Genomic DNA, 24,977 nt, shown 5'->3' with positions numbered 1-24,977 from the left:
AATAATAATAATAATAATAATAATAATAATAATAATAATAATAATAATAATAATAATAATCCTGGCTTGTTGCATTGCAGGGGGCGATTGTGGAGAAGAGGATTCTAGCCAAAGTCCACAGCCGTTTCATCGTCACCTTGGCTTACGCTTTCCAGACCAAGGCAGACCTCTGTCTTGTCATGACGCTGATGAACGGAGGAGACCTCAGGTGAGAGATGGGCAAGTAGTAAACCAATAGGAATGAAAATCTTCATTAATTTTGCTCACATAGCCAGGAACAACAATGTCAATTAATGTTGTCCCCACTACAGGAAAGTCCTTGAAAACTGCCCAGTTTTCAAGGACTGTTTGCTGTTTGGGACTTACTCTGCACACACATAAAAGTATGTGGCTGAAGTTGACCAGAGTAGTCTGTCACACTGGAGGACCTAGAGATTCCTAGAGAGAACGTATGAATCAAATCTGTGAATAATCCAATCCGCAAAAGTCAAAGCCACAAATGTGGAGGGTTTCTTGGGATAGAATTTCACAGGGGAGGGGAGAGGAAACCAGTTTTGAATTTCTACAGGGATTTGTGTTAGGAACCTTGCATTTCCTCTCTCTGCTCTCCCTCCTTACTCTCCCTAGATACCACGTCTATAACGTGGATGAGAAGAACCCTGGGTTTTCAGAAGCCCGGGCTGTTTTCTACGCAGCCCAGATCATCTGCGGCTTGGAGCACCTCCACCAAAACCGCATCGTCTATCGAGATCTCAAGCCAGAAAACGTCCTACTGGATGACGCAGGTAAAGAGAGGCCCCTTTTGTGGACAACTACAACTCCCAGAATCCCCTAGCTTGAGGATTCTGGGAGTTGTGAACCCCCCAAAATGCACCTTTCCTAATTTTGCCTCAAAATATTGCAGACTGGACTTCCTGGAAGGTGAAATATATACAAATCAGAACAATCCCCAAGCCAAAAATCAAAGTCAAGATGATGATGATAATAGTAATAGTAATAATAATAATAATAATAATAATAATAATAAATTTTATTTATATACTGCCTTTCCCATAGGATCAAGGCAGCTCACAACATCAGATAAAACACAATATACAGTTAAAATACATCCCGTTAATTCCCCCCCAACTTTATGACACTAAAATATTATTACCTTTATCTCTTTTGCAACTGAAACTGAAGCTGAAAATGGCCTTTAATTAGGAAAACAATGCTTTTTAATGTCCATATACCTTTAGCATGCAACTGATTTGCAGAAATAAACATATGAAATCGTACATGGCGAAAGCCAGTGTTGGGTACTGGTTTGAGCATTGGACTATGACTCTGAGGATCAGTTCACTGCTTGGCTGTGGAAAGACACCTTGGGCAAGTCCCACACTTTCAGCCCCATAACCCTCTTAGATTGTATGCCATAGGTAGGTTTTTAATTTTTGTTTTAATTTTTGTATACTCAGTATGTGCAGCACTGTGCAAAGTTTAATAATAACAATACTAATAATCCTGTTATAGGGTTGCCTTAGGGTCGCCATAAATTGGAAGTGACTTGAAGGCACAGAAATATTACTCAGCTACTAATAGAGGAATGTCCAGGTATACAGGAAAGGTTTCAGCCCTGCACCTTCCCAGTAGGCTTTACCACTATATTTTTTGCAAACAAGAAATGATGCCATCTTGCTTCCTGTTTTTGCTTTGGACTGGTTTCCAAATGGAGCTGGAAAGTAGCAGCCTTCTTCAAGCCTGACTGCATGACGTCGTAGCGCTTCAGTTCTCTTCCCACATTAAATGGTTGTCAAAGTGTGTCTTTTGACAAACTTATTTTTCCATCTAGACAAAAGAGGCATTTTGACAGCTGTCGCAGCTATGAAGTCGAGCAGAGAGGCACAGCGAAAGCCACTACTCTCCGGCTCCATTTCAGCTTTGCTTTCTCTTGCGATAAGGCTTCCAGGGTTCATGAGTGGAGTAAAACCACTGTGGATTGGGCCATATTTTGTGGTTTCTGGGTGGGAAAATGCTTTGATATTTATTTTTAAATTGGGGGCTAGGTTTTTTTTTTGTAGGTTTCTTGATAGGCTTGAGGGGTATAAAATTAAAGTTGGGGCAACATGAGGTCCTTGGGGTGCACTTTCCTCACTTTTTGCTAAGGCCTGTTGTCAAGGGCTCAGCATGCCTTGGAAAAATTACTTCCTTTGGATGATAACTCCCAGTGGCCATGCTGGCGGCGGCGGCAGCGGTGGTGGCGGGGGGTCTGGGAACTGTAATTGGAAAACCCTATTTCCCCCCCCCCCCCCCCCAAAAAAAAATTTGCAGCCAGGCTCTGATCATCTTCAATTAAAACATCTATAAAGCTTTCAGTAATATTTATTAAAATGTCTTTGACTTGAACACTGAAAAGCAAAATTTGAGTCATTATGCTAAGCTTTGATTTTGGAAGAATACACCTAAATAGAACCGACTGGTGATCCTCTCCTCATCCCACTCTACCTTCTTTTAACAAACGATGAAATACAAACCCTGCTGCTTTCAACTGCCGTCCTAAAGTAGGTTTCCTGACTACTTAACATTTCAAGATTTCTCTCTCTGTGTCACTCTCTTTCTCGAGGCCTTTTCAAGTCTTTGCAAAACAAAACACTGAAAACATGAGTCATCACCAAGCGCTAATCCGGCATCAAGAGCGACTAAAAATAAGACAAAACGCCAAACTGCAAAGAACTCAGAAACCAGGCCTGGCAGATTCAAGGGGGGCACAAAGCAGCTATTGCTGTGTGACCCCAGGAGGACTTCAATTAAAAATGCAGGGGGCCCTTGGTATCTGCTGGAGTTTGGTTTCAGGACCCCCATGGATACCAAAATCCATGGATGTTCAAGTCCCATTATATACAAGAGCGAAGTAAAATGGTCTCCCTGATATAAAATGTCAAAATAAAGGCTTGCTTTTTGGAATTTATGTAGTTTTAAAATATTTTCAAGCCTTGGATGCTTGAATTTGTGGATTAAAAATCCATGGATACAGAGGGCTGACTGTAAATAAATAACAGCATTCTACTCCCCTGAATTATGGATGCCACGTGACTTAGCCTCAACATTTGGGCTTCCTTTTTCAAAAGAGCACTCAACATTTGGACGTTTGTAAGTTAAGAACACTATTGTCTTCTCATTTTTCGTAATGCAGTGTCTTAAAACAAATTCAGAATTTTGGTTTAGAATTTGAAGCGGTTCCCCAATGTATGCGTAAAGAAAACCCCAACCTGCTTTCATAGCCAACTGTTTTGGCGTTTCTTGTTATGATCTCTTTGTCTTTTCTCATAGGGCATGTCCGGCTTTCAGACCTGGGCTTGGCAGTGGAACTAGAAGAAGGGAAAGACAAGACCACCGGCTATGCTGGCACACCAGGTGGGCTCTTTGGGTGCGTGGGAGCCCTAAAATGCGGGATCAGCCCTAGCCCAAGGCCTGGGTGAGAATACCCAGTGCAGGCCCTCCAGCATTTCGCAGATTAAAACTGGGACTCATGTAGCCAAATAGCATCAGAGTGTGATCAGGATGGCAAAAAGTATGGAAGAGGAAGAACTCATAAGCTAGGAGGAGATGCGTCAGTTTCATTTTGCCTGATCCTGATGGGAAGGGCAAGAGTCTATCCCATCCAGAGCCATAGTCTAACGCTGGAACCACAGTACCATGCTGACTGTTTGGGATATAAATGCCCTCAATCTATGAAAATTACCCCCCTCCCTTTAAATATAGCTCTGCAATCTCAGTGGCCATGCTGGTCAGAGGATCTGGGGAGCTGTAGGAACCAGCATGGTTTGAGCTATGACTCTGGAGACTAGGATTCGAATCCCACCTTAGCCATGGAAAACCACTGGGTGACCTTGGGCAAGTCACATGCTCTCAGCCTCAGAAGATGACAATGGCAAACCTCCTCTGAACAAATCTTGCCAAGAAAACCCCATGATAGGTTTGCCTTAGAGTTGCCATAAGTTGGAAACAACCTGAAGGCATACAACAACGGTAATTTCCCCCAAAGCTAACTTTCCTGAACTCAGTCCTGGAACACTCTCTCACTTCTCTCTCTCTCTCTCTCTCCATTCCAACAGGATTCATGGCTCCAGAGCTGCTGAAAGGGGAACAATATGACTTCAGCGTCGATTACTTTACCCTGGGAGTCACCCTCTTTGAAATGATTGCTGCAAAAGGTCCTTTCCGCAGCCGCGGTGAGAAGGTAATCCCTTTTGGGAAAGCTATAAGTTGCAGAAGGTATCTGGCAGCTTCCATGTGAAAGAAGCTGCTCTGGATTTTAGCATGAACTTTAAGTGAGCTATGCAAAGTGCAAAGCCCATTTTGGGTTAGGACTGAGAACCTTAATGCCTGGACTTTTGTTTGAACTCTGAAGTCTGAAATGAAACAACCCTGGCCATTTCCTTTTAAGCTCCAGCTAAATCCCAGAATGGATTCACCACACTACTGAGATGAAAGCATACATGGCACTTTCTGTTTTAAAGCGCCATGTACATTGATGGCACTATATAAACAACCACAACCGTAATAATAATAATAATAATAATAATAATAATAATAATAGCCACATGGCAATACTATACTAGCTAGAGAAATCTTGGGATTTGTAACATCATGAAGCCACCAACTTGGGGAAAGTTGCCCAAATCCTCTAGTTCAGGATTTCATCATAGAACAATACAAATGGGAGAGGCTAACGTAATTTATGGACAAATACACCATCCCAGATTTGATAGGTGACCTCCACTTCCTCCCTCCCTTCCTTGTGTGATGCAGCAGCCAACAAGGCCAATGCGATTTTAGGCTGCTTCAATAGAAGTATAGTGTCTAGATCAAGGGAAGTAATAGTGCCATTATATTCTGCTTTGGTCAGGTCCCACCTGGAATATTGTGTCCAGTTCTGAGCAAAACAATTCAAAAAGGATGTTGAGAAAGTGGAGCCATGTTTGCAAAGAAGGGCGACTAAAATGGTGAAGGGTCTGGAAACCATGAAGCCCTGTGAGAAGAGACTTAGGGAGCTGGGGATGTTTAGCCTGGAGAAAAGAAGGTTAAGAGGTGATATGATAGCCCTGTTTAAATACTTGAAGGAATGTCATATTGAGGAGGGAGCAGGCTTATTTTCTGCTGCTCTAGAGACTAAGACCCAGAGCAATGGATGCAAGCTCCAGGAAAAGAGATTCCAGCTCAACATTAGGAGGAATTTCCTGACAGTGAGGGCTGTTAAACAGTGGAACAAACTCCCTCGGAGTGTAGTGCAGTGGTTCCCAACCTGTGGGTCGGGACCCCTTTGGGGGTCGAATGACTCTTTCATGGGGGTCGCCTAGGGCCAGAGGAAAACACCTCTTTAATTACAGTTATGAAGTAGCAATGAAAATAATTTCATGGGTTTGGGTCACCACAACATGAGGAACTGTATTAAAGGGTCGCGGCATTAGGAAGGTTGGGAACCACTGGTGTAGTGGAGTCTCCTTCCTTGGAGGTCTTTAAGCAGAGGCTGGATGGCCATCTGTCGGGGATGCTTTGATTTAGATTTCCTGCATGGCAGAAGGGGGTTGCACTGGATGGCCCTTGCGGTCTCTTCCAACTCTATGCTTCTATGATTCTTCTTCAGGTGGAGAACAAGGAGGTGACCCGCCGTATCTTGAATGACCCTGTGACATATCCAGACACGTTCAGCACTGAGTGCAAGGCCTGCTGCGAGGGGCTGATGGCCAAAGACCCTGCCGCACGACTGGGGTTCAAGAATAACGACTGCAGCGAACTAAAGAACCATCCACTTTTCCAGAAAATGAATTGGGGACGACTAGAGGCAGGTAACAACCTCCAGGATAGTTGGACCATGCATGCATGGGAAAGCACAAAACAGTCATTCCCCCTCTCCCCATTTCTTTCTGCAGCTCCAGGCTACTAAACCAACAGACTATGGCTCCTCTGTAGGCTACTTAAAACCAGAGCATGGGAATAATTAATTTTAAAATATATTTTGCTACTTCCAGTCCACTAACATTTTCAGCAGTGGTTTTAAAATGTGTTAATTCACTCATGCATCATATCATACCCCTGCTGTCAATTCTTCTAAGCACTGATTAACATTGCATTTTGATTTGATTTGTTACCGTTGCAGAAATAATTGACAATGTTTAGGAATTTTAATTGATTTTTTTTAATTGCCCTAAACATTTATTGTCAGTTCTGGTTAGAGGTGATCTATTGAATCAATGGGATTTTCATAAGTGTCAACTTACCATTAAACAATTAATTTCATTAGTATACTCTGTTGGAACGAACAATCAAATTCAGACCCTAGAATTGCCACACGAGAAATACAATGGATAATGATCACAATCACAGACGGTTTGCCTAATTATTATTTTTAATGCCAATTAATTTTCCTTAATTTGTAATAGTGCTGCATTAGCAATGAAAATAACATTTGCAACCTCTGAATAAAAAACGAGCTAGAGCTTTTGCAAATACAGATGAGGCAAATTTTGCAAGAAATCACCTGCAACAAACTTGTTCCTATATCTTTCTGCATTGCAAGTGCAAGTAGAAGTATACTATTCATGTTTGCCTAACTGCACCCATGAAATACCAAGTAACCATTCCAAATAATTTTCCTGCCAACTGCTGTTTGATGGGGCAGGTGAGAACACACCCGTACCTCTGAACATGCTTTGGAGGCAGGTGACGCGAGTAGAGGCCAAAGGTCTCACAGTGTTTTCTAGAAAGAACATTGTCTTCTATGGCTGCATCCACACTGGAGACATAACCTGGTTTGGCACTGCTTTAACTGCCCTGGCTCAAGGCTATGGAATTCTGGGAGTTGGAGTTTGTGGTGGTCCCAGAGTGGAGGGCTTATTGTTAGATAGAGGACACTTAATTTCTCAAGAAATATTCATACTTTTGCATCAGGAAAATTTTTAGGTGGTGTTGAGGTAAAACATGCCAATGCCATCCCAATTTTAGAAAAAAATATTTTACCTGTGTTGGGGGCAGAAACCGCAAATAGAAAACCCCAGTCCACTGGCTCTCTCTTTAGGATTGCCCAGTTGCGGCTATAAAGTGGTATTTTGAAATCCAGAAGACATCCAAGGTAGCTGTGTTGGCCATAAAGTAAATCCCATAACATCAAAAATTCACCAACCAAAGTGTACAATACCTGATGACTACCTTATGATGACAACACCTTACCTGGTGAAGAAGCCAGTGGAGCTTTGAAAGCTTGCAACATGTATAATATTGTGCATTTTGTTTGTTCCAATAAAGGTATCACTGTTTGGTGGATTTTTGATGTAATTGGATTCGTTATATGGCCAACACCTCTGCCCCTGAATGTTTACAGGAATTGTATGCACTGTCATGGCTTTCTGTAGAAACTGCACTCTGATAAGGATGCAAATTATTCTCATTTAGAGACACTTTGAGCTGGCACAGGGGGATAGATTTGCTCAGAACGACAAGCAAGGAGTATGCCAATATGAACCACACCAACTCTGCTTCCCTCCTCTCTCGCTCAGGTATGGTTGAGCCCCCCTTTGTTCCTGACCCCAAAGTGGTCTACGCCAAGGACATAGGTGATGTGGGTGCCTTCTCTACAGTGAAGGGTGTGATGCTGGATGATACCGATAAGGCGTTCTACGATGAATTCTCCACGGGAAACATCCCCATCCCCTGGCAGGAGGAGATGGTTGAGACAGGGGTCTTTGGGGAGCTGAATGTCTGGGGTGCTAAGGGCTCCATCCCACGGGATCTGGACCGCAATGCGCCTCCTTCCTCTGCCACCAGCAAATCGGGGACTTGCCTTCTGTTCTGAAAGGAGGCCGCCAGGTTTTCCTTGAGATTCCTGATGGCAGGACTAGGCATGGCACAGACATTGGAGCCATTGCTCAATGCCCTCTGGGCCACACTGCCCTTCCAGAGCTGGGGAAAGAAGTCGCAAATCCTAACTCTGCAATTCACTTTTCTCTAAAGGGTTACACTCTATTTCCTTTTCTGGAAACCAGTGGGAAAAAGTCCAGGAGAGAGTGCTTATTTTGACCCTGCCTCCTTTCTTCTCTAACCAGTAGGCTCCACATCCGCTTATAGAACCAAGGCATGAAGATTGTTTTAGTTTGCAATGGCCTGACCTCTTTGGACATCCAAGTGGGAAGGCCCCATACCTGGATTCTGGCTTCTTACCTCCAGTTTGGGGACAAGAACCAAAAGCAATCGATTGGAGCAAGGCGACTGCCTTGTCTGCCAGAGAGCCATCTTATGAGTCTTAAAGAAAGGAATCAGAGGCTGATAAACCCACCGATTCCTATTTAAAGGAGGACTGATTCTAGCCCAGGTTTCATCCTGGTGCCCTGCGATGGGGCTGACCATTCTGGTGCTGAAGAAACAACACAGACACTTTGGTTGAGATTTTACACCGGGGTTGCACAGCATCCATCTCCATGTGCGAAGCTGCACTTTGATTATGCTACATGACACTTGTGTCAAACAGCAACCTGGCACAACATAGTATGCCACAGCTGAGAATGTGCATCTGCATACCCGATGGCACAGCATGTGCCCCTTTCTTCCTGAGGCTTAGGACTGAATGTAGACCAAAATGCCCAACTGCTTCCATAGGGGAGTTTACACCAGCGTGAGACACCAACAAGAACCCAGCCATTACTTCTCACCCTCTCCAGTTCTAATTTCTAGTGCACTTTATATTTACTCAATGGATTTTGATGACAGAAAAGTTCCTGGAGCTGATGTTGATTGACCTGCATTTAAAATGGGGAACTACACAAAGTAATGTGGAACTGCACATTGCAAGCCACTCCGTTACACTTCCCAGTTCTTTTGCCCTAACCACCACCTTTTTGTACTGGATTCGCTCTTGCAACTCTTTGATCAGTTGGATGAGGACTGAGATGGCCAAAGGAGATAAACCCAGTCTCCAAGAAAGCTGTGCCGTCCACATTGGGGCACCCAGCTCTCCACTTATCTCATGAACAGGTTTTTCTCTGGAGATGCTGTCCTCTCAAAATACAGACATTCCTCTCCATGGTACCAAATCTCAGCTTTCTGGAGTTATGGCTGGGATGACTTTGGTTTTGATACTGTTTGGTGTTGAGTAGTGGGTAAAGATTAGAGAAGGTTGCCCTTGCCATCATCTGAGGCTGAGAGAGATAGGACTTCCCTTTGCTGTCAGCCAACATTTCTTATCCAGTAACAATAAATAATATTGTCTTCACAGCAGGTAAATAACACTTTGGGCTTCTTGTATTGTATGGACAGCTGTACGTGGAAAGAATTGGTTGTTGTTGTGTCATTTCTGATTCACAGTGATCCGAAGGTGAACCTATCATGGGGCTTTCTTGGCAAGTTTCTTTAGAGAAGGTTGCCCTTGCCATTATCTGAGGCTGAGAGAGTGTGACTTGCCCAGGACCACCCAATGGACTTACATGGCTGAGCTGGGATTTGGACCCTGGTCTCCAGAGTCATAGTCCAATGGTCAAACCACTACACCATGCTGGCTGGCCTTCAGATAACTTGGACCTCACCCATATTGGGCTTTATAGGTCCAAACCAGCACTTTGTGCCTGGAAACAGACCCAAGCAGCAACACAGAAAAAAAGGGCCAGCAAAATAAAAATTAAGAAATGCTGTGGTCCAGTATTAAATAGCTAACAATTCCCTGCTCTTTCAAGATGACCAAAATCTGCTGCCTGAGGCGGACACCAAACCCTGCCCAACGGTTAGAAAACCTCCCAGTAGCAAGAAAGCAACAGTTTATTGTCTCTGCTCCCAAACAAAAATATAATATGCAAATATATGTAAAAGTATTTAATTTCTGTTATTATACAGGGATTACCACGAAGTATTTTGTGCTGAATGCAGGTTACCCTGCAATAGACTTTTGATCACATGAACTCTTCTGGAGCAGACTTGTGGGAGGTTAGATGCCATCCACTCACAGATGGACTTTTGCTCAACTACAACTTCCAGAATCCCTGAACCACCACCACCACTTTAGTCTGCTGTGAGACTCTTAACTCTCAGAATTCACAGCCACCATCCCAATTTTAGTCTTTGTTGGACCACAACTCCCATAATCTCCCAGCTGCCACCCCCAGTTGCAGTCTTTATTGGACTACAAATCCCTCAACTCCCCGGCCACCCACCACCCAACTATTATTGGAGTATAGCTTCCAGAATCCTCCAACCCTCACCACCAAGTCATAGTCTTCCATTTAGCAACAACTCCCAGAATCCCCCAATGGGCTGATTCGTTTGCTGATTGAAGATACAGGAAGCCCCTGCTTTTTGATGCCATTTTTCAACAACTCACTCTTTCGATTCTGGCAAATTACAGACATCTTTCATTAATTCAGTGAGGGGTCTGCTCTTTCGTCTTTTCTTCCTGCCTGCAAGGATCACTTAGGACCGATCACTCACACAGGCGGTTCCAAGGCCTGCCTACAGAAAGAGCAAACCCCTCCTCAAATTAATGGAACACGTCTACATAATTTGCAAAAGTGGAAAGACCAGGCTTGTGATCAGTTCTTCCTATGGGGGTTTGCTTTGGACCCCTTGCATGTGTATATACTGCTTGCAAAGTGAGCTGAGAAAAGGTGCGTTGGAGTCAAAAACGTATGCAAGAAGGTCCAAAGCAAACCTCTGTTGCAGCCCAAAGTGAGCACTGCTCTGTGTTTGGTCTGTGGGGCTTCTGAGATTATGAGCAGTGTACCTTCAATCTCTGGGGTGACTCTGTGGCAGCCAAAATGCAGTTGCAAACTAAAAAACCCAGGTTCCTCTTCTCAACCAGTTTTACTTTCTGACCATGCTCTCTGATCCCTAACCCATCAGATAAGCGGAGGCTTCCTCTAGCAGACATTTGCAAGGGAGTAAAGAAAAACATATACTTCTGCAGCCTGACAAAGCTTTCTTGGGTGTCATTCAGATGTCTTTTTTTTTTTAACGTGATGATGTGAAACATCTCACTTATGCATTCCAGGTTTGTTATTCACACTATGGAACTGCATTGATCCACATTGATGAGAGTTCAGTTGTTGACATGTGCAAGCTATTGGATAAAGATGGAGCTGATGATGCAAATGCATTTGGAATCCATTTTTTGGTATGCAGCATTTTATCCCAGGTCTATTTGAGTCCATTCGCATTGGTTATTTGCTCTGCCGACAAGGCAGATCTTTTTTTTTAAACTTGGGGAGAAAACCCGATACAGTATCAATTATCTTGAATTAAGTGCAGGGGGTTGGCAGCCCCCCCCCCCAAAAAAAAAAACTTACTAGAGTGCATTCAGGCTGTGTATAACCAACAGAGATTTAACATGGATCCATCCTGGGTTATTTTCATAGTGTGAATAACGCCAGAGTTTGTGAAATGATGGAACATGGATTTTGGGGCCGGGCATCCATTTTTTTTGGACCCAAAGAAGGGCAAGAAACTATTTGTGAAATCAGAAATTGCATAAATGGCTCTTAGTAAATGGTAAGGGGTGCTGGTGGTGGAGAGGGATCTAGATCAGACCCAAAGTGTGGGGAACAGGAGGTGGAGAGCTCAGGTTTCCACAAAGGACCCTCCAAGGTCTCCTTTTTGCCAGGTGCTTGGTAATGGCATAGAACACCTAAGTTGCCTTAGGTGGGCCAAAAATGTTGCCCTTTATCATGGAGAAAGGGAGGGAAGGAGAAATTGGGGATAAGAGGTCTTTAAATGAATGCACAAAGAAGTGGGGAGAAGTCGCACTGCAGGCAACCGGGGTCTTCTAGTTTCTACCGTCCATGTTGGCTTTGCCTCCATCTTCCAGCCCTGGGCAACTGTGAGCCCAGATGGAGTTGCTCCGAGATTGGGCTGCATCCAGGTCCAACTCCCAGCCTTGCACCCGGATCGCCCGCAGGCAGCCTCGGAAAAACCCTCTCTCCTGGGCCAACGGGGTTCTTTCTGACCCTGGAACGGAAAGGAAGACGTCCGTAAATTGTTTGAAAATCTGTCTGATTTTCAGCCATGCCAAGAGAAAAGGCTGGGGAAGTTTTCTTGTTTTCTGAACTATAATTCCTCCATCATGGACAATGGGAGCTACAGTCCAACAGTAGCTGAAAAACTATACCTTCTTACCTTCAAGGAAGGGGATCACATCTTGGTCTCTAGATGTGATCAGACTGCAACTCCTATCAGCTCTAGCCAATACAGCCAAGGTTGAAGAATGATGGGCCCTGCAATCCAACAATATCTAGAGGGCCGCACAATCCTCACCTCTGTCTTAAAATAGGTGCACCACAGTGTCCCTCTGGCTGTGGTTGCATTGCAACTCCCATCATTCCCAGACCAGTAGAGATGATGGTGAGGAATGGTAGGAGCTGTGATCCAACACCTGGAGGACTGCAATTCTCACCTCTGCCTAAAAAGAAGTAGGATGCACGTTGCTCTCTGGCTATGGTTAGACTGCAAGTCCCATCAGCCCCAGGCGAGTATAGATGACACTGAGGAATAATGAGAGCTGCAGCCCAACAAAGTCTGGGAGGCTTACAGTCTAAGGGCAAAGCCAGATCTGGGATAGCGATGAGGAATAGCGTAAACCTGGAGGAATGCAAATATCATCCCCCAACTATCTCCATGGTGTTCACAGCCCATTGGAGATGAAACATTTGAGGGACTGCCATGCTGTGACATACCAGCTGCTGCCACAGGAGGGCGCACTGCAAAAAAACCATTCAAAATGTACAGTTGCGCCTCCATTTTTGCGGGGGGGTCCATTCCACCACCACCCCCCCCAATGGAAATCCGCAGATATTCAAGCCCCATTAACTTGAATGGCAGCATGGCCCTGTGGGCACCCATGGGCACATGTCACAGGCGTGTGCCCCATTTTAAGTCCTTCCATCTGCCCCTCGCGAGTAAGCGAGGGACACGGATCCAAAGTCTGCAGAAATGGAGGGACAACTGTATTCCTACAAAATTCATGACTTTTACAACTCCAGAAATGGAAGCAGATTGGCTTGGCATCATTTTTTATCACACTTTCCTCAGGACAACACTTTGGTGATCCAGGGTTGCATGATTTGTTTTTCGCACTGCCAAATGAAGAGGACGGGAGGAGCAAAAGATAACGGCTGCCAACTGCCACCTGAAACCTACTGCTGCATGAATATGCACACAGCAACCAGCTTCAGGAGACAGTTGGCAGTCTTGATTGCTCCTCCTCCCCACTCCTAAAGTGCAGGGCTGCTATTTGCACAGTCATACAGCAGCCCTGTGCAAGTGATCACGGCTGCCAACCGCCTCCTAAAGCGAGCTGCTGTATGACTGTGTACACAGCAGCCAGCTTCAGGAAGTTGTTGGTAGCCATGATTCATGCAATGGGGAGATGAGCAGAACTACATGAAGCAGAACTGCAGTGGAAGGGACCTATCTCAGAAAGCCAGTCATGCAATAGAAGCTAGATAGGGAACCTATTGATGGGTTTCACCCATCAATGAAAAGGTGCAGGACAGACACGACGTCATGCGAGAAGTCCTGGCCAAAGATGCTTTTATCCTGTTAAAATTCTGCTTTTTAGCGTTGTCTTGTAATGTCGATCGTGAAATAGGAAAAACAACCTCCCTTCAGGGCAGCCTAGCAGCTCAGATACATGAATACTTGTAGAGAACAGAGGCAGTAGAATAAAATGAAGTTAAAGACTTGGTAAGATTATGCCAGCTGCCTTCCATGCATATTTTCAAGGGGAGGTCATACCAGGTAACCCCCCGATGATGAGGTCTCCCCGCTGTCCCAACCAGATCTGCTTTAGACTGTCGAAATCCGTTTTTGGGATGGGCTTCAAGGTCTCAGCATTGGCCAGGCGCAGTGTAAGATGAGATGGAGTGATTTGCATGACGAGCTGCAAATCCAGGCAGCCTTCTGCTGGAAGCTGGACCATGAAGACCGTCTTGTTCCCCAGCTGGGCCACCAGATCCTAAGAGACACAGAAAGACAAGATGGTGGCCCCATCTCATAGACAAATGGTGGCCTAAAGCAAGGAGCTGGCTGATGGCAGAACACCAGATTCCCTTTTGGTATCTACCTAAGAATAGATTTTTACAGTGGATTGCTCTAGGTTTTAATGAGGAAGAACAATACAGTCTAGGAAGAGGTGACAGCAGTTTTCTTTTGGCTGAGCTACTGGGAAGGGCAAGACTCCACTCTGCCCCTCACCTCTTCTTTTGCCTGAGTGAAAACTACTTTTTGCAGCAGCTTGCAGCAACTGAAGTGAGCTGAGGACCAAGAGGGGAAGTGGGACATTTTCACAGCAGCTGGGAAAGTGGGATGGTAGGGGTTTGATCAGGATGCCCCCTGCCAAATCTGGGCAGTCGGAGAGGTTATTTTATCAACGCTTTATTGATGGTGCCTTTTCTCTACTGAAGTTTCAGGGACAGTGCGTAAAGGCCCTCTTGCCTGCTGTGGCCTTTCTCAAAAGGATTTCATGGCCCTAAAAAAGGGTGGGAAAGTGATGCCTGGGAGTCACGTCTGGCCCTCAGGGACTCAAAAAACGTTGCACCAAAATGCCATGACACGTCCCTTAAGGAGCACTGGAAACACCACATTTTGCCTTCCTCTGGGGCCAATTTATGTCTGGGAGGGATCTTTTTATCCCCCCAAAAGTGTGGTCCTCTGATATCCCGTAAGCAGAGTGAACAGACATCCTCCTTTTCCAGGACACATCCTAAATTTCAACCTTCTGTCCAGGAGGAATTCTGAAATGTCCTTGATTTTGAGCATGCTGAAGAAGCATGAATTTATGATTCCAAAACATCTTCCTTTTGGCAGAAATGAGCTGTGATGGTCACCTGCATCCCTTTCAAATGTGAGTGTGCTTAGTTGTTATTTGGCCATGTCCTACATTTTGGTACTGGAATATCCTACATTTTGAGGTACCTTGTCCTCTTTTAGGATATCTGCCCACGAAGATGCTCCCTCCTCCATGGTGTCATAACAAAACAAAAACTTTTGTCATAACAAAAGATGTCATAACCTCCGTGTTTCTCACCGTGTGCCGCAGGTCCAAGCGGAGGACAGGTGTGTGCTTGACACTGGAGATGGCTAACAAGGTTGCGGCTTGGGGTGCTCCCTCGATCCGCATCTCCACAGACAGGGACCAGTTCCCATTGGCAGGGCTGAGTCCGGTGGGGAGGCCTATAGGGCGAGAGGAGATTTGGTTGCAAAGAGCCAAGGAAAAGAGGTTGGTAAAGGATCCAGGGGTGCATCTACACTACAGAAATAATGCCATTTGACACCACTTTAAGCACTATGGCTCCATCATAAAGAACACTAGGATCTGTAGTTTGGTGAGGCTAGAGTCTATCGTTCTACTACTACTCCTCTTCTCTGATTTATTCATCCAATCTACACTTCTTATCTTCTACATGGAAATTCCAGAAATCAGGAATTTGACGTGTTTCTGGAATGGGGAATTTATGACTTTTTAAGTATCTACAAACTTCCTCAATTCAGCTTTATATATTTGATATTTCTGCTATAGAATCTTTGTAATACTAGTCTATGTATTTTTCACTATTGTTCCTGTTATGTGTATTGGATGCCTATGGTCATAATTATTATATATGTCTGCATTGCCATCTTGTTTATGTAGTATTACACTATCCTATATTACTTAATACTGTATACCTGTTATTGTTCAGCATTTCCTAGTTTGGTGAGGCACCAGCTCTCTTTGGCAGAGAAGGCAATAGGCCTTGCAAAACTACCAATCCCAGGATTCCACAGGATGGAGCCACAGCACTTCTAAAAGCGGTGTCAAACAGCATTATTTCTACAGTGTAGATGCACCCCAGCTGTTTCCAAGCAATCCTTAATAATATCACTACCAGACAGTAATACAGTTGGTACAAAGATGGTTAAAAGAGACTCAGCGGCCTGGAGGTCTCAACTTATTACTCCCCTCCAGATGCCTTGGACCTAGATGCTTTCTAATCTATTCAGGTCATTTTGAATTTTGATCCTGTCCTATGGGCTATTAGCTATTCCTCCTAATTTGGTGTCATCTGCAAATTGGATACACATGCCCTCTATTCTTTCATCCAAGTCATTGATAAAGATGTTGAATAGCACTGGGCCCAGGACAAAACCCCATGGTACCCCACATCCAGTGATATATGAATAATGTGGGTACAATACCACAATTCAAAAAGGATGTTGAGAAACTGCAGCATGTGCAGAAGAGGGCAACCAAAATGGTGAAGGGTCTGGAAACCATAAAGCCCTATGAGGAAAGACTTAGGGAGCTGGGTATGTTTAGCTTGGAGAAGGGATGGTTAAGAGATGATATAAAGGCCCTATATAAATATTTGAAGAGGTGTCACACTGAGAATGGAGCAAGCTTGTTTTCTGCTGCTCCAGAGACTAGAACATGGAACCGTGGATGCAAACTACAGCAAAAGAGATTCCACCTCAACATTAAGAGGAACTTCTTGACAGTAAGTGCTGTTCAACAGTGGAACAAACTCCCTCAGAGTGTAGTGGAGTCTCTTTCTTTGGAGGTCTTTAAGCAGAGGCTGGATGGCCATCTGTCTGGGATGCTTTGATTGTGATTTCCTGCATGGCAGAAGGGGGTTGGACTGGATGGCCACAGGGGTCTCTTCCAACTCTATGATTCTAGTATGAGAAAATTACTAAGGCTCCTCTGTGGTGTGGTATGGGAGGAAGTCAATGGGGGTGCGTGTGACTGCATGAATTACCCCATCGGATGACACCTGCCTTAGTGACACCACTGCCCCCATCCAAGGTTGTGGACCATAGAGTAAGTCTTTGCAGCCCTGTCCCTCTCCTCTGACCTCCAGGTTGTACCTGCCAGAGAGAAGGTGGCCAGTCCGTTCCCGGGGAAGAAGCTGCCATGGCGGATGCTGGGGAAGCAGACCTTGGTCCCCTCTTCCTCCAGGGAGCTTCCCTCTCGCCACTCCAAACTCTTGTTCAGCCACTCCCAGCGCCTCATGCACCCGTCCATGGCTGTGTTCAGCTGCAAGGCAAGAAGAAGCCAGGTTTCGGGATGCGACGTCACGCAACAGACCTTCTCCTTTCCCTTTCTTCCCCGCTTGTCTCCATCTCAGAACAAAAACCCATTTGAGGAAAATTTACTTCAAGTTTTGATCTTAGAGAAATCTTTTCTAAAACGAGGCATCGTTGGTGTTTGACGCCAGAAAAGATCTCTAAAACGTATAAAGGTTCCTCGAACTGCTGCTGCAAATGCCAAGAGAAAGTAGGACCTTTTAAATCCTGGATGTGGACCTGCAAAAGAGTTTCAAACTTTTTGGGGGGCTCAGATTCGTAAACTGACGGAAGATATTTTGAAAACTAAGCTCTAGTTCAGTTCTGAACTCTTTCTATTCGGGCTTTTAGATGATCAGTTAGAGAAGACCCAAGGCTGGATGTTACAAATATCCCCGCTGCCATTCTTTTCTCTTTTTGTGCCGTGTCTTTTTAGATTGTAAACCCGAGGGCAGGGATTTGTCTAATTAACTAATTAATCTCTGTAAAATGCCACGTAAATTTATGGCACTATACAAATAAACATTAATAATAATAACAAATACAATTGGCCCTCCAAATTTGCGGCTCTGACTTTTGCGGGTATGATTATTCATGATTACGTTTATTTTAATCTGTTGTTTGTATACAGTATTTTTGTTGAATTATATTGCCTATTAATTTTGTATTATATTCCACTTTCTAAAATGTACACCACTGGCAGGTCCATTTTATTTTTATTTTATTCTATTTTATGTACAGCACTGTGTCAACCTACAGCGCTTTATAAATAAAGTTTAATAATAATAATAATAATAATTCACAGATTTGATTAATATGTTCTCTCTAGAAATCTCTAAGTTCTCCAATGCGATGCTATTGTCAACTTTCACCAAAAGCCAGCTGCAGGACCTAAAAGGAACACTTCTCTAGGAGTTTGCAGGTCCTCCAGCACAATTCTATGGTCAACTTCTGGCAGATATTGACCATAGAGTTGCCCTGGAGGACCTAGAGATTCCTAGAGAGGTGTTCTCTCAGGTTTAAAAAATAGTTGGTTCTTTTTTAATTTGTGGTTTTTAAAACATTTACGGGGGTCCTGTGCCCCTGACTCCAGTGAATGCAGAGGGTCCATTGTATATGCAAAAGTCCAGCCTTGTTATTACTGTGCTTTTGGCCTAAAAGTCCAGTTCACACTAAAACGCAAAGCGGATGTGCCAAGTGCAGCTGCTGAGAAAGACTTACCGGCATCAGCAGCTCCTGCGCAGGGATGAACAACCCGCCGACACCAATCCGCATATCGAAAATGGGTTGTTCGATGATGGGTTTGGAGACGTGGCTCAGGACCAGTTGGTCATCTCCGTCCACTTCTAACAGGACAATATGGCCCTCATTCTTCACCATCAGCTGCCAGGGAGGAGGAAGAGAATTAGAGACCAAACCAGATGCAAGAATCCTTTTCCTTACCCCAGTTAAAAGGGGAAGAAATGGGCAAAACTCAAATATTGCCCATTTTACCCCCTTGCCTGCCTTCGACATACTTTCAAACAGAACAAGAGGGGAGTCAAAAGACAGTTCCTCATTCCATGACATTTAAAGGGCAATGCACTTCAAGGCCCTTCAGTGCGGTTCAATTCATGCAGAGGATTTTGGAAGCAACCCCCAAAGCTCACAGACCGGGCTGTGAACAATGATTAAGGGATCAACCTAAACTTGGAAAGTTGCTTTTTGGGAAAGTTCCTTTTCTGGGACTGCCACTCCAGAATACAATAGGCCCTTGATATCTGCTGGGGTTTGGTTGCAGGAATCCTCCTGGATATCAAAAGCTGTGGATGCTCAAGTTCCATTAGTTACAATGGCGTAGTAAAATGGTAAAGTCACAAAATCAAGGTTTGCTTTTTTGGAATATATATATATATATATATATATATATATATAGCCCTGAGATATCCCAGCCAGACCAGGACCTGCTTTGGGCATTTGGTTTCAGCCTGCTGGACAACTGCCCCTTGCCATACCCGGTGCCAACGGCCATCATTGAGGCGCAGCCCCCCAGAGACAGTGATGTTGGTGACGCTGTTGTGGATCTGCATTTCGGGCTTGCCCTTCCGCAAAGCCAAGATGAACCAGTCCTTGCCGTGGTTGGTGTCACCATAGAAAATCACGCCTTCCGGGTCGAAGGTGCGGAAGTCAAAGAAGGACGTGGCACTGGGGAGAAAACATCAGGAATTGAACCCATGGCATCTAGTCAAGTGGCTACCAAACTTTAGTCCTCCAGGTGTTTTGGACTTCAACTCCCAGAAGCCCCAGCCCACTTGGTCAATAGTCAGGAATACTGGGAGCTGAAGTCCAAAACATCTGGAGGACCAAAGGTTGGGAACCACTGCGAGAATGTCACCTTCCCTTGTGGCTGTTTCCCTCAGCTTGTGTGACAGGATTTTGGAGTGTAGGCTTGTTGTGGTTTTGATCCTTGGGAGGCAGATAGGTGCAGGCTTGCAAAACACACCAAGTTGCCTTTTCAGGGGAGTTTATCACACAGAGGAAATCGGGAGTTTATCCAGTGAATATCTTGAAAAGTAACGTAATTGCACTAAACAATTTCACGCGACATCGCACAAAACCCGCCATTAAAGTAGTCACAAAGAAGCATTAACGTGCATCTTTTTACTTTCGGGATTTCGGTAACAATGCATACCCAATATCACTTTGTGCAACTGCATGTGACAGTCATTTGTGCAATTACTCACCATTCCTGCTTTGTTTGTGGGATGCTTTAAATGCACTTTAATCTCTCTTTAATGCTGAAATTAGCCCCAGTGTGATAAACTCCTAGGTCAGACCTGTCTCCGTTTGTAATACCTAGGGATGAGACTCATGTAAACCAAGGGACATACATATGTCCTAAGCTATTTTTGTGGTCTTCAGAACCCCTTATGGATTTATAAAATACAACTAGATGAATTGTTGCTCTAGGGAACACAATCCTTTTGTAAAACAACCGCCGGAAGGTCCTGCGATCAGAAAAATAGCCTCTGGACACTCAGACGTTCTCCAGATTATCAACTGGAGAGTCCTTTTCAGTCCAAGAGCCAGATTCAAATTCAGACAAATAGTTGTCTGAAGTTGGTGGGTGGAGCCAAAGGGAAAGGGGTGGAGCCAAACAATCCCAGCATCTTTTAGCTTGCAGCGCTTCCTTCCTTTGCCTATAAGCATTAGGAAAGTCCTTTTCAAACTTTTAGAATACTGTATGGGGAATAACAGCATGAAAGCTGGTCGAGTGTGACATTCTCCACCTCTCCAACAACTCAGGAAAAATAACTTGCCCAGTGCTTCAGTCTCCTTATTCACAGATCTCCATATGTTGTTGGAGTGCAACTCCCAGCATTCCTTTCAGTCATCTAGGGGGATGCTGGGAGTTGTAATCCCACATCATTCAATGTCACTGCACCTGTTGAATTTCCACCATTTAAAAAGTTCACAGGATCATACAGTTGGGAGGGAAACACACACCCAGATCATCTCCTAGTATTTTTCACCATGGGATCTGCTGGCTAGGGCTGATGGGAGTTGTGGTCTAACAGCATTCAAAAAGGTCACTTGGGCTCCAGGTATGTGATCTCCCAGTTTTCCCCAATATAATTTAAATGCTTGTTTACCTGGTCACTGTGCGCAGATCAATATACAATGTGGCTGTCGGGGAAGGGTCTCCCCATCTCTGTCCAAGGTTCAGAGCTCCAGCCTCCCCAGTGAGGGACTGGAAACACTGGCCATACTGGAAAAGGAGAATGGTCATTAATCCCAATGGCCACTAGATGGCAGCAACGATCTCCATAGGAAGGGTAGGGACTTGCGTTACAAGAACTGGCCAACAGGTGGCGCTGTTGCTGCAGCTGCTGCTGCTGCTCGCAAAAGAACCCATAGAGTGCGTTACAGCTGAAAGCCACACGGTGGCAGTGTTGCTTCATGTAACTTGGACAGTGTATACTACGTTTCCCCCCACTTACACCTCTGCGAAAGAATACTTTAAACTTTAATAGTAATTAATTAATTAATTAGCTAATAGCAGGCCTCACTTTGATGTAGCAGCATCATGTGGTTGTAAATTCAGCATTTCTCCCTTGTCTTCCACCTCATGTGAATAAAGTCAGTAGAATACTAATGTTGCAGTGTTTTAAGAATATCTGTGTGCTTACATGTGTGTGTGTGTGTAATACTGTATATATAACAATACTGTATATATGCGTGTGTGTGTATATATATAAGAATATATATACATATAATAGTGTCTATATATGCATGTGTGTATATGTAAGTATATATATATATATAACAATACTTTATATATATGTCTGTATATGTATATATTGTATATATGTGTGCATGTGTATATATAAGAATACTGTATATGTGTGTGTATGTATAACCAATAACATCCAAACTGATACCTTAATTGGACCAACCAAAATGTACAATTACGTTGCAAGCTTTCAATGTCACACTGGCTTCTTCATCAGGCAAACAGGAGAAAGAAATTGAAGATGTTAGCCATAGACCTGCATTTTCTGTTTCTGGCCTTAGTTCAGGTGGTAGGGAGGGCTACCTGAAGGCTGGCACCTTCCCTCTTTTTTTGGCCATGGAGTCACTGGGAGATTTTCAAATTCAAGGAACTTTAATGTCCATTTGCAATTCAAGGAAGACATTTCCTTGGAATCCTGCATGTCTCCTTCCTTTGTGAAGCCACAGGCTCCTATGGAGGTAGAGAACTTGCATGTGGCTTGTATGGTTCTGACTTTTGTGCTCAGTTGTAGGTCTTTGCATTTTAGGATCTTTTCTAGTTTTCATAGCCGCCCTCCCCATTCTTGATCTTCCGATTTCCTGACTGCCATCCCCATTCCTATCAATGTTTGATCCCAGATATGAGAACTCTTTTACTATTTCTGTTTCCTCATTGTCTAGTTTGAATGTGTGCAAGTTCTCTGTGGTCACTGTTTTTTTGTTTTATGTTCAACAGCAAACCTGCCTTTGCATTTTCTTCCTTTTGGTCTTCCTTAGCAGGTGTTCCAGGTCTGGGAGTTTCTCTGCTCCAAAAGAAAACCAGTGTGTGCTTTATAGACTATAGCAAAGCCTTTGGCTGCATAGATCATGAAAGGCTATGGAAGGCCCTTAAAGACATGATGGGAGCGCCAACACATCAGATAGTCCTGATGGGGAATCTGAACTCAGGACAAGAGGCTGCTGTCAGGACAGAACAAGGAGAAACCAAATGGTTCCCAATTGGAAAAGGAGTCAGACAAGGATGCATCCCATCAACCTCACTATTCAACTTATATGCAGAACATATGGTAAGAAATTTAGGCTTGGACATGGAAGAGAGAGAAGTGAGAATAACAGGAAGGAATATCAACAATCTGAAATATATATGTGTGTGTACGTATATATATATAGTTACATAGGACCTTATCAACTAGAGGAATCCCACTGGGAACCGGGATTTAAAGGAGATTTAAAGGAGGAAAAAAAACCCAAAATGTGGGAAGTTTATCACACGTCGTTTCTCCAAAAGTGAAATAACGTGAAAATAAAGCCAACGTAAAAGGGACAAAAATGGCAGCTTTTTACTTTTGGAACTTCCTGATAGGGACAAAAATCTGCCAGTTTTGTCCCTTTTACGTTGGCTTCATTTTCACGTTATTTCACTTTTGCAGAAATGCATGTGATAAGTTCAAAATCCTGTTTGGGATTCCTCTGTGTGATAAGGTCCCTAGTTACATCAGTGTAACAAAATATGACAAAGTATGTTACATCCTCATATTACAATTTCTGTCTCCTGTACGGTTCTTAACACCTTTACATGATAAAGAAGCCAGTGGAGCTTTGAAAGCTTGCAACATGCATTTTGTGCATTTGGGTTGGCCTCATTAAAGGCATCACTGTTTTGTGGATTTTGGATGCTATTGTGTTTTGCTATATGGCTAAATCATGGCTATATGGCTAAAACAATACTGGTACCCCTGAATACCTTCCCAGAGGTATGGCATTTGGTAAAGGTACTTCCCTAAACTACAAACCTCAGGATTTCACAGGCTGCTGCCATGACCATTCAAATGGGATCAAAATGCTGCAACTGTGCCACAGAAAGGGTCTTAAGGAGGTCTTTGATCAGAAAGCCATAGTACCGTTACAGTTGGTCTCCATATCTACAGTTCTGGTGGTTTGAAAATATTCCCCAAAAGCAGAGATCCCAAAAAGCAAAGCTTGGTTTACCCATTTGATGTAAGGGACACTGTTTTACTGTATAAAGCGGGGCTTGCGCATGCACAGATTTTGGTATCAGTAAAGGGCTCTGGAACCAAACCAAAGCAGATACCAAGGGACCAACTATATTTTAATTTTGGTGGCTCAAGTTTGAAATTAAAATATCCAAGGCTGGGTCCAGGGCTGAACCTGGGAAGATCACCCATCTTGTACCCAAGAAATACCTCCTGTGCCTAAAAGGGGGAGTTGGGTTTGCTTTCTGGATGATTGGATGTTGCTTGACCAGGTAGACCCCCCCCCGGTTGTTCCAGACTCACCTTGGAATCATAGGTCCCCTCAATTTTGGGGGATGGCTCCCCCGCCATCAAGGGTAGCCCCGGGAGCACCAGAAAAAGTAGCCAAGCCGCATTGGGGAGCATAGCTATGAGACTGGAAGGAGAGGACTGCTGGGTCTAGCCAGGGCTGGAGCTCAAGGTGGAACTGACAGTAGGCAAACACCAGCGGATCATTTTTGTGCCTCAGGAAAGGCGGTTGTTGACATAAACTCTCCAGGGGTCAAGGGCCCTGAGAGGCAGAAGCCGGCCTTGGGTGAGGAGAACGGTGTCTGGATTGCATAGCCCCAAGGATCTGCCCTGGCCTCTGGGGGGCATCAAATAGGGCCCATCATCCTGAAAGAGTGTCACCCAAAAGTGGTCAAATGGTTTTCCAGCAAGGGTTGCCCTGCTCTGCCAGTTTGGAGCGTCCTGCCCCTTTACCTGGTTCATGATGTTTATTTGTAGTTCTAGGCAGGGTCCTTAGGTTAAGTACAGAGCTCAGGAGAGCTAAATGGTTGGGGATTCCTCCTGTGGCCATGTTGTTTGGAGGGATTCTGGGAGTTCTAGTGCAAAAAAAGTGGTGAACTTTTAACTTAGTGCAAAAAAAGAGGGGTGATTTCCCCCCAAGTTCCAAGCAGAACTATACAGTGACCATGCAAGGAGGTCATGCAAGCGTTGTCAGGTCTCCACTGCCAGAATGGATGCTGCTGCCTTCCCAAGCAGAGAAAAGGTCCCAAGGAGAGGTGCACCATGCTGGCCTGGCCACATTTGCCTTCCAAGACCAAGCAAGAATCAAGATCCAGTTGATCGGTTAAGTTCTCCCACTGCTCACAGAGTCATGCCCACTGGCTTTGCATTGCTTTTCCCCTTCCAGATCTCTCTCTCTCTCTCTCTCATGTCTTCATCCATGCATCAAACTCTTCAGAGAGGCATTCGATTGCTGGGTGCACACAGCAGGGCCTTCTCTGTTGCAGCACCCCAACTGAGGAACACCATCCGGATGGCTCCACCACTTCTGAATCTGTGCCATTTTGCTTGGTGTCTGGACCTTAAACTTAGGAGGTGTCTACAATGGCTGTTTTTGAAATGGTTTAATTTTAGAACTATTTTTAAAGAAGCTTTTCATTTATTTAACGTTATTAAAACTGCCGTTATCTATCGTGTATCGCCTTGAGGGCTCTGGTGGGTCAAGAGGCAATAAATAAATGCCATAAATAAATGTTGTTGTTGTTGTGTGCCTTCAGATTGTTTCTAACTTAGGCAAACCTTTCTCGGCACGCTTCTTCAGAGGAGGTTTGCCATTGCCATCCTCAGAGGCGGAGAAGGTGTAACTTGCCTAAGGTCATCCAGTGGGTTTATATGGCCAAGCTGGGACTTGAA

General features: G+C 44.4%; 2 protein-coding genes across 2 annotated transcripts in view; one reads left to right on the top strand and one right to left on the bottom strand.

The window, feature by feature from the left end:
* GRK1 (G protein-coupled receptor kinase 1) overlaps nucleotides 1–7,831 on the top strand; it is a 14,303-nt gene extending 6,472 nt beyond the window's left edge. The window contains exons 2-7 of the mRNA XM_042473921.1: nucleotides 81–208; nucleotides 628–785; nucleotides 3,310–3,393; nucleotides 4,095–4,219; nucleotides 5,627–5,828; nucleotides 7,536–7,831. Of these exons, the coding sequence (XP_042329855.1) occupies nucleotides 81–208; nucleotides 628–785; nucleotides 3,310–3,393; nucleotides 4,095–4,219; nucleotides 5,627–5,828; nucleotides 7,536–7,831 (993 nt within the window). The remainder of the gene's footprint in view (nucleotides 1–80; nucleotides 209–627; nucleotides 786–3,309; nucleotides 3,394–4,094; nucleotides 4,220–5,626; nucleotides 5,829–7,535) is intronic.
* A 1,934-nt stretch (nucleotides 7,832–9,765) lies between these two features.
* On the bottom strand, nucleotides 9,766–23,790 carry SHBG (sex hormone binding globulin). Its single transcript, XM_042471248.1, has 8 exons — nucleotides 23,601–23,790; nucleotides 20,685–20,800; nucleotides 19,047–19,236; nucleotides 18,274–18,435; nucleotides 16,855–17,023; nucleotides 15,038–15,183; nucleotides 13,747–13,966; nucleotides 9,766–11,961 (listed from the first exon to the last, which is right to left on the bottom strand). The coding sequence occupies exons 1-8, from the start codon at nucleotides 23,700–23,702 to the stop codon at nucleotides 11,780–11,782; spliced, it is 1,287 nt and encodes a 428-aa protein (XP_042327182.1). The 5' UTR covers nucleotides 23,703–23,790; the 3' UTR covers nucleotides 9,766–11,779.
* Nucleotides 23,791–24,977: the final 1,187 nt, after the last annotated feature.

The sequence above is a fragment of the Sceloporus undulatus genome, chromosome 6 (genome assembly GCF_019175285.1).
Source record: "Sceloporus undulatus isolate JIND9_A2432 ecotype Alabama chromosome 6, SceUnd_v1.1, whole genome shotgun sequence".
In the NCBI taxonomy this organism is placed as follows: domain Eukaryota; kingdom Metazoa; phylum Chordata; class Lepidosauria; order Squamata; family Phrynosomatidae; genus Sceloporus; species Sceloporus undulatus.
This window is presented reverse-complemented; position numbering and strand designations above follow the sequence as displayed.

Bases quoted from the DNA above. Each gene is read 5' to 3' on its own strand.
- SHBG (XM_042471248.1), bottom strand. From the start codon at position 23,702: ATGCTCCCCAATGCGGCTTGGCTACTTTTTCTGGTGCTCCCGGGGCTA. The intron at 18,436-19,046 runs GTATGGCAAGGG...CCTCCCTGGCAG, and splicing joins ATGATGGCCGTTGGCACCGG to CTGATGGTGAAGAATGAGGG. The intron at 11,962-13,746 runs GTATGACCTCCC...TTTCCGTTCCAG, and splicing joins CATCATCGGGGGGTTACCTG to GGTCAGAAAGAACCCCGTTG.